Source organism: Aspergillus versicolor, assembly GCF_001890125.1.
Source record: "Aspergillus versicolor CBS 583.65 unplaced genomic scaffold ASPVEscaffold_4, whole genome shotgun sequence".
Lineage (NCBI taxonomy): Eukaryota > Fungi > Ascomycota > Eurotiomycetes > Eurotiales > Aspergillaceae > Aspergillus > Aspergillus versicolor.
Window position 1 is genome coordinate 1,556,270 of NW_024467527.1, and position 13,341 is coordinate 1,569,610.

The window sequence follows — 13,341 nt, forward strand, 5'->3', positions numbered from 1 at the left end:
GGGTCATAGAACCGAATTTGTTCCATACATGGACATGGCCACTGGTATACTTTACTTAATCTATGGGGTCACCTTGCTCATGCTGATGAGACGCTTCACACCGACCTGGAAAGATATAGGTTAGAAAATCGAGACTGCAAATCAACATAAAAAGCGTCGAACATACCATCCAGTTACCGCACTCCTCATTCCTGTTCGTCATGATATCGACGTGGATCGTGCGAGCGGTTTCGTAATCACGTGCTTGGATGGCACGCGCGAGCTGCACCATATCCTGGATGGTGTTGGGCTTGAGAAGATCTTCATTGTTGAGGTGGTCGAAGAGGTAGTTCAACCTCCGTTCGGCGTCATCGACCTGTGCCTTAAAGGAGGAGGGTGCCCGAGCCTTGACGCGCTGCATGTCCTCTGAGAGAATCTCAAAGATAGGCTGTGCGTCGGAGGGGATGTGAGACCGGTCGCCGGGTGCTATATCAACAGTTAGAGTTATTAAAAGTCGAGTACATATGTGTTCCACTTACGATATTTCGGCGGCGTGGGGGTGGCCTTCTTCATAGAAGAGGCGGTACCAGGTCGAGAGCCAGCGGCTTGAGGAGGCGGCGGCACCTGCTGAGGAGGAGCCTGCATCGGTGGTGGCGTGCTAGGGGCATACGGGTTGGATGCCATAGGCTGCACAGGCGGAGGAGGGGCGTAAGGAGAAGCAGCGGCCTGTGGAGGAGGAGGCACAGGAGCCCTCGTCTGGAGCTGTGGGCTGGCCGCCTGGGCCGCTGGACTCGGTGCATACCGGTTAGACGGGGGAGGCATAGATGGCGGTGCATTGTAAGGAGAGGGCCCACGAGGGATTGATGCCGGCGGTGCCATAGTAGTTGGGGGAGACTGTGGCAGACTGGCATAGGGGTTCGCTGGCGGTGGGGGAGCAGCGGGGAATGGATTTGGCGGCGCTTGGTCCGCTGACGGCGGTGAAGTCATTCGCGGAGGTGGAGGGACGCCCTTGGGTGGCGGTGGAACTGACGGTGTTCTCTGAGGACCAGCTCCTAGGGGGGGAGGACCCTGGGTCACGGGCGGGGACTGGTTGGGGAACGGTGAAGCAATGGGCGCGCCTGACGAAGGGGTTCCCCTGCGAGAAACGGACTGCTTTGCGAAACCTTCGGGCAGGTCGTTCCATGCAGGCAGATTCTTAGCAGTAGTATATGAGGTGAGGTTTGAAGGGGACTGAGTGGAAGCGCGGGGCGGAGGTGGCACCCCACCTACTGGCGGAGGGGGAACACCAAACGATTGCTGCCGCGGTTGATAACCTGCAGGAGGCGCATAGCTTCCGCCCGTGGGAGCATAGGGGTTTGTGGGTTGCGCAGGGGCCGCGGCTGTTGGCGCGTACGGGTTCGGAGGAGCCGCAGCAGCAGGGGAGGCAGCGTAAGGGTTCGCAGCGGCAGCAGCAGGAGCATAGACGTTTGGAGTGGCACCGGGTGAGGCATAAGAGGTTGGCGTAGCAGCCCTGGCACCTGCAGAGAAAGTCGTCGGCGGTTGGTATGCTGATGGCTGAGGGAGGGGCTTGTTTAGGGTTGCTCTGGTAGCAGCCGTGGTAGACTGAGCCCCGGTGGTAGGCTGTCTCGTTGCCAGCTTGATGCGGTTCCTTGCAATCTCGGCTTCAGGGTGCTTCTCCGGCACAAGATCGAGGTATTTCTGTGCAAGTTGCAGGCGTCCATGAGTCGCAACAACATCAGCATACTCAATATACTTATCGTATAGCACACTGAGCGTCCAGTCCGAATCCTTGGTACGCTCCGTGTCCTCGAACTTGGTAACTTGACGGAAGATTGTCACCTTCTCAATCAAAGACTGCAGGGCGCGAACGTGGATGGAGAAGCTGGTATCATCGGTAGCTGTCTCGATAGCGGTTTGTTCACCCTCGCGCAATTCATCGATCCAGATAGAAACCACCTTCTCCAGCTTGGAACCGGCAAGGAAGCAGAAAGAGGCGTCCTTGCGAGCGGTTTTGTCGCCATTGCCTCGAATTTGCTCCTCAAGACGGTCACCAAGGGCATCGCAAAGATCCGCAAAATCTTTTTCTTCCGCAAAAGTACATAGTGCCACCATAATTTCCTTCCAGTTGGACAGCTCGGCATTATATACAACATCCCAGAGGTTTTTGCCAACAACTGAAGCCAACAGGCGCACGTAGTTAGGGCTGTCTGTTTGCTTGGAGAAGTAGTGCTCCTGTGCCTTTTCGATACACTTCTGCCCTCCAACAATTGCAATCATGAATGCATCCGACATTCGGTCTTCCTTGAGGCAAAAGTCGAGAGCCTTCTCGAAATCACCCAGAAGCAAGGCCCTGGTGATGCTCTTGTCAGCCTCGGACTCGGCGCCGTTGAATATTTGGAACGGGTTGTTGGTCTTTGCGCCCTTGGATGCGGCAAGGTCTGTCAGGAAGTTGTCGTCGGGACTGGCATCAAACATGGATTGTAGGCGTTTATGCTTCTTTGCTCCCGGTCCACGGGATTCTTTGGGCGATGGCTTCTCTCCGTTGACTTCGTCCTCTTTACTTAGCCCAAGCTTGGCCAGTCCCTCAGACACATCGTCAGCTTGGCTGTTGAAACCAAGGTACTCAACTAGACCCTTCCGGGGGTTCTCCGACAGCAAGGCTTCGATAACTCTCCAGTCAGCTTTTTCTTCCTCGGTACCAGCGCTTGTAACCCGGTTTTCGCAGATGCTCTTCAGATCGCCTTCTTTGAGTGCCGTTTCAAAAGTCTCGGTAGACTTCCCAACTGCCTCGTCGACTTCGAAGGGTGTAATCTTGATTTTGGAGGCACGGCCGCCCTTTTCTAGCAGGTTGACGGAAACAACTCGGCCGCCAAAGCCGAAGGCTGCGCTGCAAGGTCGCTCGAGCCATTTCGGGGCCTTTGGAAGCGAGAAACTTGAGACCTGCGGCTGAGTTTGAGCCTTGGCAAAGAAGTCCTCTCCGTCAAGAGCCTGGTTCTGGTCGGCAACAGCCTGGGCGGTTTCGGTGCTGGTGTTTTGGATGGTCTGGATTGAGATCCTACCGTCGAACGAGGCTGTGGCGAAGAAATTGGGGTTATGGGGGTTCCACCGGGTTTGGAACGTCCAGTTTGTAACGACAGGGAATTCACCGTATGAAATGCCCGTTTGAGGGTTCCAGCAAAGCGTGCGGTTATCCTTGCCGGAAGAGAGAAGAAGGTCGGGGTCCTGGGCACACCAAGAGAGCGACAAAACACCGGCCTCGTGGCCGCGGAGTGTCTATACATTGTTAGAAACACAGAGTATCACAGCGGCTGAGTGTTCACATACCCTCTCCGGAGCATGGGAGTTCCTAAGATCCCAGACGTTGATTATCGGATCCGATTCGAGTGGCGTTGCCGTCACGAGCTTGGTAGGCTATTTGCCGTTAGACATGAAAAGCTCAGTAAAGGGGTGGCGTGTTCTCTACCTTCTCAGGATCCCAGGCAACAGCGCTCACAGCTTTCCGTCCCATATTGTTGAGAGTCAAGCTCTCCTTCTTAGTCTTGACATCCCACACGGTGACGAAACCAGCGCTGCTACCTGTAACCAGGATATGTGCCACCTTCTTGTTCCAATCCAGACACTCGATATCGTCAGCGCGAGCGGTGGTGCTTCCAAGTCGGTAAGGGTTCTCAAGGTTGTTCAGGTCGTGGATGTACAGCTATTGCCAGAGGGTTAGTACGTGTCCGAATTAACTCCAAACTGTTGAATACAAACCTCTCCCTTGGCGCCTCCAGTAGCTAGGAGATTCGAATGTTTTGGGTTGAACTGTAGAGCCTTAATGGCACCCGAATGTTTTGAGCTCCTCGACAACAAGGCGTCACTTGTTCGGTTAGCAACTGCCATTGGCATGATTAATTTCACCGGTCACCAACCTTGCACCGCTGAGAAGCTTGTCTGCATCCCACAGATCAAGTGAACCGCTCTCGAGACCACCGGCAATTATCCCGCGTTTGTGATCGTCCGATTCCGTCCAGGCGAGGTCGTTGAACCTAAATTCAGAAAACCTAATTAGACTGTATTCAAATAGAGCGGAGAAGGCCATTAGGCATATTATGCAAGCATACCCCGAGTCGGTGTCAATCCTAGCCACTGGCTGCAGCTCCGCACCAGCATCCTGGTTGCTCAGGGCCAGATCCCAAAGCTCCAGACATGTTTCATTTGAGAAATCGGCGTCAACAGCGCCGGCCCGCGTACCAGTAGCAATCAGCGGCGAGGCAGCCCCGGGAGACCAGGCGAACGTGGCCGTCCGGGGAATCTCCCTCAGACGCACCATGTTGAGAGTAGGGGTCTGTTGGTGTGGGGGTATAGATAGGGAGTAGAAGGTCGTGCACGCGGGACGCTTTGAATCAAGAACAGAAGAAAATAAAAAAAGATCAACAAAGTTATCCAACAACAACTCTCCCCTCTAATTGAGAACGGAGGGGTGCATAGAAAACAGGACGGGAGAGGCGATCGAGTCGTCGTCCTGGGCTGGGCTCAGTCTGGCTTGCTGGGTCTCCCGCTTGACCAAGCCAAGTGTCCTCGGGGAGCCCAATTCGAAGCTAGGCCCGATTTGGAGCTCGCCAAAACAGGACCGGCACGTGATTGATACCAGCATGCCCGCCCTCAGAATCGGAAGCCAAAGAAGAGCTTTCGGCCACGACGTCGATATACCCGTTTTACATACCAAAAACAACCGTCGCAATGAGTGAGAAGACCCGTTTGAAGTGTACGGTCTACGTCGGCGGGCTGGACCAAGCGGTGACCGTGCAGACGCTGGCCGAGGCATTCGTACCCTTCGGCGAAGTCGTTGATATTACGCTTCCGAAACCTGACCTGCCCAATTCCAATGACGTCCATCGGGGGTTTGGATATGTGGAATATGATCTACCAGAAGATGCGAAAGAAGCCATTGATAATATGGACGGAAGTGAGTTGTATGGACGTACGATAAAGGTTGCCGCGGCCAAGCCGCAAAAGGATGCCAATGAAGGCCTTGGAAGCAAGACGGCTATCTGGGAGCAGGTATGTCCATGCGTGCGGTCTAATGATATGAAGGGTTGATTTCTAACTACTTCTATAGGAGGGCTATTTATCCAAATATGCTGTGAGTGAAGAAGATAAACTTGCGACCGAGGAGGCAAGAATGGAAGATGGCGAGCCTTCTCAAGACCCAATGCGACGGCTGGAAGAGCTAGACGTTGCGGGCCCCAAGCCTGAATGAACGTTGAATGCAATAACTACGATACAAATGAATCCGAGAGAAGCCAGGCGACAGTAATATTGCACAATATTACACTATCAGAGCCTTTTATTCAAAGCCGTACTATATACACACGCGCTCGAATCATGAGCCTGATATTTCTCGAGATATAACCTCCCGCCGCCTCCTGCGATATCAAATTGACCGTGGATAATACATATCGGCAACACAAAACGAACAAGAAAGCTCAGATCGGCCATTGCATGGAATCAAAAATGTGATAGTACATTTTAGTGCTCACGGTCCTCGGGACGGTTGGGGGTAAGACGGAGGGTCTTGTCGGTCATGAGCTTATTGGTGCTGGAGTAAATGGCAGCTCCAATGGCGACACTGGGATTGAGATGTCAGTGAGATGGGCTTCAGCGTTCGGAATATGACGGAATCAAGGTTCTATCATGTGAAATAATCCAAGCCATAGATCAGAGAATAACATACCCAAGGACGAGACCTGTAAATAATTAGCACGAGAGTTCAATATCGGCGAAGCAGTCGTAGATGGCTGAAAGGAGGCGACTTACCGAGAGGGAGCAACTCCGGGGGGATCTTCTTCAGAGTGCGCAGACGCTGAGAGATGGTGTGAGCTGTGGTATCCGTTAGTGCAATTCCACGAAGTCCAATGCATCCATATATCAATCGTCAATTGACAATATTCTGGGACTCGTACCGCTCTGGCCCTCCTTCTGCAACGTCAGGTTAGTAACTGCCAAGGCTTTTTTTCACATCATGCAACAACCAGGGATGAGAGGATACTCACAGGAGTAGGGAAGGCGAAGCGCCGTGTAGGCTGCATCCTCAGGATTGGAGAGGAGTACATGGCGGATCAAGCGTGGTGGTTGGAGAGAGCAGGGCTCGGACGTCTTGAGACTGGGTGGGATGAGAAGGTCGAGAATCGGATGTGGTGACGGAGCTCTGGCGAGGCAAGTGACTTGACGGCTTCGGGTGTTGTTTAGGAAATCTCGGCGTCTGAGTGGCTCGTTTACCTGGGCGGTCGCTCCCGGCATGGGACTTCACGGGAATCGTTCCACCCTCACTCTCACCACCACCTCAGTCAACGTCCATTCCTCCGCCTCTCCACCCCAACCTTTGTCCCGTTCAATTCTTTCAGTCAAGCTTCGTTGATTGAATAAATACCGCAAAAATGGGTGCCATTCCTGAAGCTGATCCCGATGAGCCCATGGAGACCAAGCCCTTCAAGTTCGTCACTGGTGAGTTTCTTCTTCCGAGGCCAATTCTTTCTCGCTGCGCCCAAATAAGACTCAATTGCTGACCTCTCTGTAGCTGGTACGTTCTTCGCAGACCTACGATTCAAACCAATCGCTTTTCGATCGCACCCGCTGTATATTTTTGGTCTCTGGAGCTAACAACTTCTCGTTCAATGTACTAGGTTACGATGCTCGTTTCCCTCAGATGAACCAGTACGTTCCCCGTTTTCCCTTCCTAGTTAATCCTTGCTCCGGACTAGATTGCTTATTACATGCCCCAGGACCAAGCACTGCTGGCAAAACTACGTCGACTACCACAAGTGCGTCACCGCTAAGGGTGAAGACTTCCGCCCATGCCGCCAGGTAAAACACCTAAACAATCCCAATAAATTAAGAGAAATTCATTTTAACAATCGCGACCGCAGTTCTACCTCGCTTTCCGCTCTCTCTGCCCCAAGCCCTGGACTGACCGATGGGACGAGCAGCGCGGTACGTTTATTCCCTCCCACCCCCCAAATCAGTAACCTGTATTGATAAATATCGCAGAGGCTGGCAACTTCCCCGTTCGCCTGGACCGGTAAATTAGCTCTGTACTAGAATTCCAGTGGTGGTTTAAGCTTGAAAGGCTGTTTCTTTGTCAACATGTACTCTACCTGATCAGCGGGGATATTATACAGTCCTCTCCTCTGTCCTTGGATTAGTTGGAGATGAAGGCCTGATGTATATAGACTCGCCGTATTTGAAATGTGCACATTATCGTGTTGAATAGTTAACTGTCTCGCGTTTTAACGTACTAAGCTCGGTCTATGCGGTGCTGCTGGCGGCAATAAACGAATCAAATAACCTCCCCTTTTCGAGACATCAATCGCTCGAATTATGATGCACGGGAATTTTTTTATATATTCCATAGCTTTACTTCACGCTTTAACATAAAAAGTAACATAGCTATTTATATTTGATTGTCTTGCCTGTCTAATGTCCGTACCGTCTATTCTTCTTATCTATCAACCAGGATCAAGAGTATGTTTGACCCATCAAGCCAACGAATGTAAACCAACCAAAAAAGAAGCATAAAAAGGAAGAAATCAAAACAAAAAAGAGTACGCCACCCGCAGCTCTATATTGGTTAGATATTCCAATTCTAGTCTAGTCACAAATCCAACGGTCTAGCTGTCGAGTATATTCCAGTGATATGTTGAGATGAGGAGGATGAGGGTATCTCATGCGGTGTCGTAAGGGTGAGGAAGTTAGTGGTTGGTACTAAGGTCGCCCGCTAGTACCTGTGGAAGAGAGAGAAACATCAAGTTTATTTACAGAAACATATCCAACGGGCAAGGTACCCTCGAATCCGTATCGTAGGTAATCCAAATGGAAATCGGAGAAAATTCCCCAGAAAGTGTGCGAACGTAGGCTCTAAGTGTATATGGACGGAGACATAAGCGGCATGACGGTTAGATGGTTGGCGGCAGTAAGAAGGTCAGTTAGTTTATATCCCCTTCAAGAAACGATAGAGTTTCTTATGTTCCTCGAGGAAGACGAACGTCGCGATCGTATGCGGTCCCAGACGAATGAAACTGGGTACCCAACCGCGGAAGGCCCAAGCAAAGCCTTCTTTGCGGATAATTTCACGCAAAAGACCGGCGATGCCGTGACCCCTACTCTCGGTGGGCGATGCGCTCATCACCCGAGTTTTGATAACATCGACGGGACTGCATACCGTCGTCGCGACGAAGCCAGCCGCGAGGGACGAAGTGAAATGTGTACCCAGATTATCCGACATTCCTAATTTCTGAAGGCAGATTCGTTTGAAGATGTCGTAGGAGACGAGTTGGGAGGATGTCATCAGGACGGCTCGTGTCGAATTTGGGACCACACCACGGAACAGACTGGAGACACCCTCTGTCCGCGTCATTTGGACCAAGCCGTGAAATGCATGACGGTAATTGCGCCGTTGGGCGGGGGGAAGCGCGGCGTCGGACTGCATGCGCACGTTCAGTACATCGGCTGGGTTCCCTGCTATACCTCCTAGTATACCAGAGGTAGTAGCCATCCCAAGAAGGGTGAGGAAACCAGGCGGCGACGATGGAGAAGTAAATCGGGATTTAAGTTCCTCGTATATTCCAAACCGGGTCGTGGAATATGTGATTTGGCGCAGAAGAGCGGCAGAGAGCTAAAACCACAGATAGGTATAGATGTCAGCGCAGATCTTTTTTTACCCCCCTTCTCTCTGCTTTCCCTCTGCGTTCTTCCAAGGTACCACACTTACCCCGTTATATAGACCGAAAACCCCATTATTCCGCAAGATATGCGCAAATGTACCTAACATCGATGTGGGCGCGCCAGGGCCCCTGGTCTGCAGGCGGACCTATTTCACGAAAAGTCTCAATGTCTGAAGCACAATGCGACAAAGGACGAAAGGAGAGTTTACCTTGACTGCAATCCCGGCAATTAGTCACAGTCTCATAAGTATATTCTAGCAAATCAAAAGGAGAGGAGCTCACCAAGATCTAGGGGATGCGTAACCGTGGCAGCAAAGCATGACGCAGAACCGCCAAACCAGAAGGGATAATGCACTTTCTTCACAGGCACGGCGACCTGCGAGGAATGCGACATCTCCAACTTCGCGGTGCTTGCCATCGTCGATAACAAGACGTTGACATTCCAGCGCGGAGGCGGAAGAGTGGAGAGTAAGACGAAAGTTGGGGATCGGTTGGAGAGGCAAGCAGGCTGAGAATTTTAAGATGCAGAACGGAGATAGATCAAGGCTCCGAGAGTCTGCCGCTTCGGAAACGCCAGCGGGGTCGGCCAATCACCGTCTCGGTTTGCGCTTGGGACCGGCGGTCCACCGGCGGCGATGCGGAAACCCTCGGTAATGTAGAAACCGCGACGTATGAAGGACGTCAAGAAGCCTGTTTAAAAGTAAGAGGCGGTGTTGGTTCTCACTATTTGGGCTGCGCCCGAGACGCCGCGGAAGACGGTTATTTGACGGGTATGGGGGTTGCGGAAGTGCTACGCGAAGATCAATTGTCTCGTACGTATTCAAGCAAATCGCCGAAGCTGAGATTCCATACCGTTCATTCTAAAATATTATACATATTATATACATACATAGCCTACATCCAGCGTCGCGTAGTTAGCGGAGCTCAACACCGAGCTGGTTGACAAGCTTCTCGCGCACAGTGTCGTTGAGATCATTGGCCTCCTCGTTGGTCAACGTGCGCTCCAGGCTGCGGTAGTTGATGCGATAGCACATGCTCTTGCGGCTAGTCTTTGGATGGGTGAACTCATCAATCAACGTAACATCCTCGACAAGATCACCGCCAACCCCACGGACGATCTCCATGATGTCGTTCTCATGGACGGGCACTGCTCCGCCAGCTGCACTTCCACCGCTGGCAGCCGCGGAGGGGAGCCAGAACGCAACATCCTTGTAGCAAGCAGGGTGTTTTGAGAACGGCTCAAAGCGGGTAATCTGGCCCACTTTGAACTGGGAGAGGAACCGCTCGTCTTTTGACCAGAATAGCCGGATATCGGGGATATTAAAAAGAAGCATAGCGATCCGCTCCAATCCTAGCCCAAACGCCCACCCTACGCGATTAGGCACGTCGGAGTTGTTGAGGAGCTCCTGCTTGACCACTCCACAACCCAGAATCTCGAGCCAGTCACCTTGCCAGAATACTTCCAGTTCCCACGACGGGCTGGTAAAAGGGAAGTATGCCTCGACCCATCGGACTTTCAGAGGCTCTGGCTCAACGCCCTCCGAAGCAGCAGCCGCTTTTTGGGCCTCACTAAAGACCTTGATGACCATTCTCTCCAGCGATCGCTTAAGATGGGCGGCGATAGCTTCGACTTCCTCTTCACTGTGGTATGCGGCCTGGAGAGGGTTTCGCTCCGCATGGATAGTAGGGTTCGGATCCTCAACCGGTACATCATGAGCGGGGATGCTCTTGACATCTTTCATGATTGCGGCGGCAGTTTGGCCTGTGTGTTCCGGAGGGTTGTCATCAGGGCGCTTCCACAACATTGCGCCTTCCATTTGATGGAACACCGGATAGTGGCTGCGGTCAATGGCATCCCTCCGATAGACATCGGCAACAACGGTATACCCAACCTCCTCCGGGCGAGCCGTTTCGTTGCGGTTAATCTGCTGGAAATAATCCTGCTGGTGGGCACTCGTATGCGTCCGTAGAACGGTCTTGTTATTGAGGTAGTAGGTGTCCGTACGACTCCGGCCAGGGTGGTCAGCGGGGAAACCTAGAACGTCGAAATTATCGGCGGTCGAGACAATAGGGTTCTTTTCAGAGTAATTTCCAAAGGTAGGACTAGGGAATTGGCTCTCGATCAGCTTGCGGGTGATTGCGAGCGGGTGGTTTTCGTTGAGGTAGAGCCGGCGGTCGATATGTGTGAGGATTGTGTCGGGGGTATTCGTCCAATCGTCAGTTGGGTATGTCTTGCCTTCAATTTTTAGATCCTTTGGAAATTTTGGGGGGCTCGCTGCGGTTTTGGGCTTGTCAGACGCATCTTGTGTGTGGCGCACAGCTGTAGATACCAATCCTCTATAACCAAGAGCTCGCTGTTCTGGGAAGCGCGAGAGCGGAAGGCGAATGCTGCCTTGAGGAGAGGTAATTGACCATCTTCCACTGCCGAGGCGCAAGGCCCTGCTCGTTGCAAACAGACGCATGTCTGAATTTCGGCCCTGACAGCGAGGTGGAAGGCGTAGCAAGGTTAGATGATGGGAACTTGATAGCAAAACAACTGGAAATATTCCGTCGGTTCGGATCAACTACCCGCCGTGCTGGTATAGCTGTGGTTATACCGGCATGGCGGACTAAAACGGACAGCTACATTTACTCTTTTTTTTTTTTTTTTTTTTTTTTTTTTTGGTAGCTTTCAATGATATTTGATGGCTATTTGTACGGTGTGTACTTCAATTATCTTGAAATTTAGTTCCTATGTGGTGTTGTATTGAGTTCATTGTCCAATGCATTTGCTGCTCTATAATTACATGAACTAAAGGGCAAAAAGAATATATGTAAAAGAATTTCTGCTGATACTATGTCGATGGAGGGCAAAGCAGAGGTTATTGAAATAGAAACGAAATAGAAAACACCGCGCCTAGGCGCCCAAATGAACCCTCCCAGCCGCAAACTCCGTCCGATGCTAAATGAAGTTAATAAGTAGATTCTTTTCCCCACTTTCTTTTCCCTTCCCAATTCAAGCTCCAATACAGACAAAGGAAAGGATTGAGATATTTTTTCTGCAGAAGATTAGAAGCTATAATTGCCTCCGCCATAAGGAGTAGCTCCGTAGGGTGTCGCAGCTGTAGCACCCCAGGCGCTCGCAGCACCTCCATTAGCATATGCTGTGAAGCTACCGTCCATGCCCTCTGGAGGCTCATAGGCGTCTGGGCTTCGAACACCCATCATGTCTTCGTCGGGAACGCCGTTGTGATCGCCTCCTTCGGTACCGGAGAGCGATGAGATAGCAGAGGCAAGTTTACGTTGCAAAACGACAATTCCTTGCTGGATAATCATATCAGGCTCAAGGTTGCCGATACTTTCAATGTCAAAATAGAAGTTGTTTGGTTGTGCATCGTAGTCAAATGGTTGGTCGGGGGCCGCCGCGTGCTCCCATGCGGCGTTTTGGGAAACGGGCCTTCTCACAACATCAATACATGTTTTCTCAAACAAATAAAATAAGTGCCCAAATTGAGCGAGCATTAAAATGCCCAAAGAAGCAGGGACGTACCATTCTTTAACGGGATCCTCCTCATACCAATAATCCACATGCTTGAGGTTATTGTGCGGATCATACTCGAACCCAATCGCGGCAGTAGGCGCCCACTTTGAATGTTCCTTCGCAATTCCCTTCTTCGCAATGCAAGTCATCTTAAGCTCCTGCCCACGCCTCAACTTGCAAATAAGCGGGCCGTTCCCCTCCGGGTCCGTAATAACAGGGCTCCCAACCCATTCGTTCGCGCGTTCCCCAGAAACAACCAGATCGCGCGCATACACACACATAATCTCATCGCCAGTGCACCGCGCATGCAGCGAAAGCGTAACACTACACCGTGCACAGTGGTCCTCGCACTCGCAATCGCGTGTGTACTCGACGTCCTGGTCGCAGTTTTTCGAGATCAGCGGGATCAGACCTAATCTGTGGGCAAGCATTTCGTCTGGAAGAACGGATGAGTTCTTTTCGACTTCGACCAGGTCGACGGCCATCGTGGGGATTTCAGCGAGCATCACGCGCCGGACGGAGTTGGCGAAGGCGAGGTCCACGGAGCTGAGTTTGAAGTCTACGCGGTAGGGTTCGGCCTGTCGCAGAAGTCAGGTTAGATGAGTTTTAGGGATATTAGGATAGGATGTATTGCGAAGAGCAGTTTTGAGGAGGCGGGGGGAGAGTTCGGAGCTCACCTCTCGCACTGTGACCTGGGGCCCGGTGGGCTCGATATCCATTTCGTAATCCATGGCGGTAATGAGGCTGGGCCCCTATGTCAAGAATAAACTGTTTGAAAGATAGCCACGCGGAGTTATTAGAGATTCTAGGAGCTATAAGTTGCGTGGCGCCGTGTTCCTTGATGTATCGGGATGAAAGAAAGTCGGCGGTTGATATTGCGGGAGTGAAGTCTTGATGGGCGGAAATTATACGCTTTACCTGATTGGGCAATAGCAATAAAAGCGGCCACTCAGGTCAATGAAAAGAACAGTATAAACCTTCAGGTTGCTTCCTTTACCACCGATATTAGTAGTGTCAAATACTCTCCCAGAGCACATGTATATCTATTAATATTATCTGAAATCTAGATTGAGTTTTGTATATTTATCCCTGCACAGTCTACAGCGAAGTCTACTTCATAATTAGTCGTCTACGGGGTTT

General features: G+C 51.6%; 7 protein-coding genes across 7 annotated transcripts; 2 read left to right on the plus strand and 5 right to left on the minus strand.

Moving 5' to 3' along the window:
- Window positions 1–60: 60 nt before the first annotated feature.
- On the minus strand, window positions 61–4,291 carry sec31 (putative protein transport protein (SEC31); the record flags this gene model as incomplete). The annotated part of the gene is made up of 8 exons (XM_040814646.1): window positions 61–105; window positions 167–465; window positions 519–3,252; window positions 3,304–3,390; window positions 3,443–3,676; window positions 3,733–3,838; window positions 3,891–4,007; window positions 4,083–4,291. The coding sequence occupies 8 exons, from the start codon at window positions 4,289–4,291 to the stop codon at window positions 61–63; spliced, it is 3,831 nt and encodes a 1,276-aa protein (XP_040667344.1).
- A 410-nt stretch (window positions 4,292–4,701) lies between these two features.
- ASPVEDRAFT_83115 (RNA-binding protein) lies at window positions 4,702–5,221 on the plus strand (the record flags this gene model as incomplete). Its single annotated transcript, XM_040817317.1, has 2 exons — window positions 4,702–5,022; window positions 5,081–5,221. 2 exons carry the CDS (start codon window positions 4,702–4,704, stop codon window positions 5,219–5,221), a joined length of 462 nt encoding a protein of 153 aa, XP_040667345.1.
- A 269-nt stretch (window positions 5,222–5,490) lies between these two features.
- On the minus strand, window positions 5,491–6,074 carry ASPVEDRAFT_130960 (uncharacterized protein; the record flags this gene model as incomplete). Its single annotated transcript, XM_040806772.1, has 4 exons — window positions 5,491–5,590; window positions 5,775–5,841; window positions 5,925–5,940; window positions 6,015–6,074. 4 exons carry the CDS (start codon window positions 6,072–6,074, stop codon window positions 5,491–5,493), a joined length of 243 nt encoding a protein of 80 aa, XP_040667346.1.
- Window positions 6,075–6,278: 204 nt separating this feature from the next.
- On the plus strand, window positions 6,279–7,089 carry ASPVEDRAFT_41180 (cytochrome c oxidase subunit VIb). Its single transcript, XM_040812289.1, has 5 exons — window positions 6,279–6,467; window positions 6,644–6,675; window positions 6,744–6,825; window positions 6,888–6,951; window positions 7,009–7,089. The coding sequence occupies exons 1-5, from the start codon at window positions 6,399–6,401 to the stop codon at window positions 7,041–7,043; spliced, it is 282 nt and encodes a 93-aa protein (XP_040667347.1). The 5' UTR covers window positions 6,279–6,398; the 3' UTR covers window positions 7,044–7,089.
- An 859-nt stretch (window positions 7,090–7,948) lies between these two features.
- On the minus strand, window positions 7,949–9,099 carry ASPVEDRAFT_28245 (putative mitochondrial dicarboxylate carrier; the record flags this gene model as incomplete). The annotated part of the gene is made up of 4 exons (XM_040810090.1): window positions 7,949–8,632; window positions 8,729–8,827; window positions 8,891–8,895; window positions 8,964–9,099. The coding sequence occupies 4 exons, from the start codon at window positions 9,097–9,099 to the stop codon at window positions 7,949–7,951; spliced, it is 924 nt and encodes a 307-aa protein (XP_040667348.1).
- Window positions 9,100–9,439: 340 nt separating this feature from the next.
- On the minus strand, window positions 9,440–11,186 carry ASPVEDRAFT_41182 (phenylalanine--tRNA ligase). The gene has a single exon (XM_040812290.1). The coding sequence runs from the start codon at window positions 11,141–11,143 to the stop codon at window positions 9,596–9,598; it is 1,548 nt and encodes a 515-aa protein (XP_040667349.1). The 5' UTR covers window positions 11,144–11,186; the 3' UTR covers window positions 9,440–9,595.
- A 196-nt stretch (window positions 11,187–11,382) lies between these two features.
- Window positions 11,383–13,058, minus strand: ASPVEDRAFT_41183 (DNA-directed RNA polymerase II core subunit RPB3). The gene is made up of 3 exons (XM_040812291.1): window positions 12,881–13,058; window positions 12,211–12,781; window positions 11,383–12,117 (listed from the first exon to the last, which is right to left on the minus strand). The coding sequence occupies exons 1-3, from the start codon at window positions 12,930–12,932 to the stop codon at window positions 11,730–11,732; spliced, it is 1,011 nt and encodes a 336-aa protein (XP_040667350.1). The 5' UTR covers window positions 12,933–13,058; the 3' UTR covers window positions 11,383–11,729.
- Between the last annotated feature and the right edge of the window lie 283 nt (window positions 13,059–13,341).

What these genes read in the sequence shown, in the direction of transcription:
- ASPVEDRAFT_41180 (XM_040812289.1), top strand. Translation starts at nt 6,399, where the DNA reads ATGGGTGCCATTCCTGAAGCTGATCCCGATGAGCCCATGGAGACCAAG. An exon ending in CGTTTCCCTCAGATGAACCA is followed by an intron (nt 6,676 to 6,743) that starts GTACGTTCCCCG and finishes TACATGCCCCAG; the next exon opens with GACCAAGCACTGCTGGCAAA. An exon ending in CCGATGGGACGAGCAGCGCG is followed by an intron (nt 6,952 to 7,008) that starts GTACGTTTATTC and finishes TAAATATCGCAG; the next exon opens with AGGCTGGCAACTTCCCCGTT.
- ASPVEDRAFT_41182 (XM_040812290.1), bottom strand. Translation starts at nt 11,143, where the DNA reads ATGCGTCTGTTTGCAACGAGCAGGGCCTTGCGCCTCGGCAGTGGAAGA.
- ASPVEDRAFT_41183 (XM_040812291.1), bottom strand. Translation starts at nt 12,932, where the DNA reads ATGGATTACGAAATGGATATCGAGCCCACCGGGCCCCAGGTCACAGTG. An exon ending in GCCCCAGGTCACAGTGCGAG is followed by an intron (nt 12,782 to 12,880) that starts AGGTGAGCTCCG and finishes GACTTCTGCGAC; the next exon opens with AGGCCGAACCCTACCGCGTA. An exon ending in GAGGATCCCGTTAAAGAATG is followed by an intron (nt 12,118 to 12,210) that starts GTACGTCCCTGC and finishes TGTTGTGAGAAG; the next exon opens with GCCCGTTTCCCAAAACGCCG.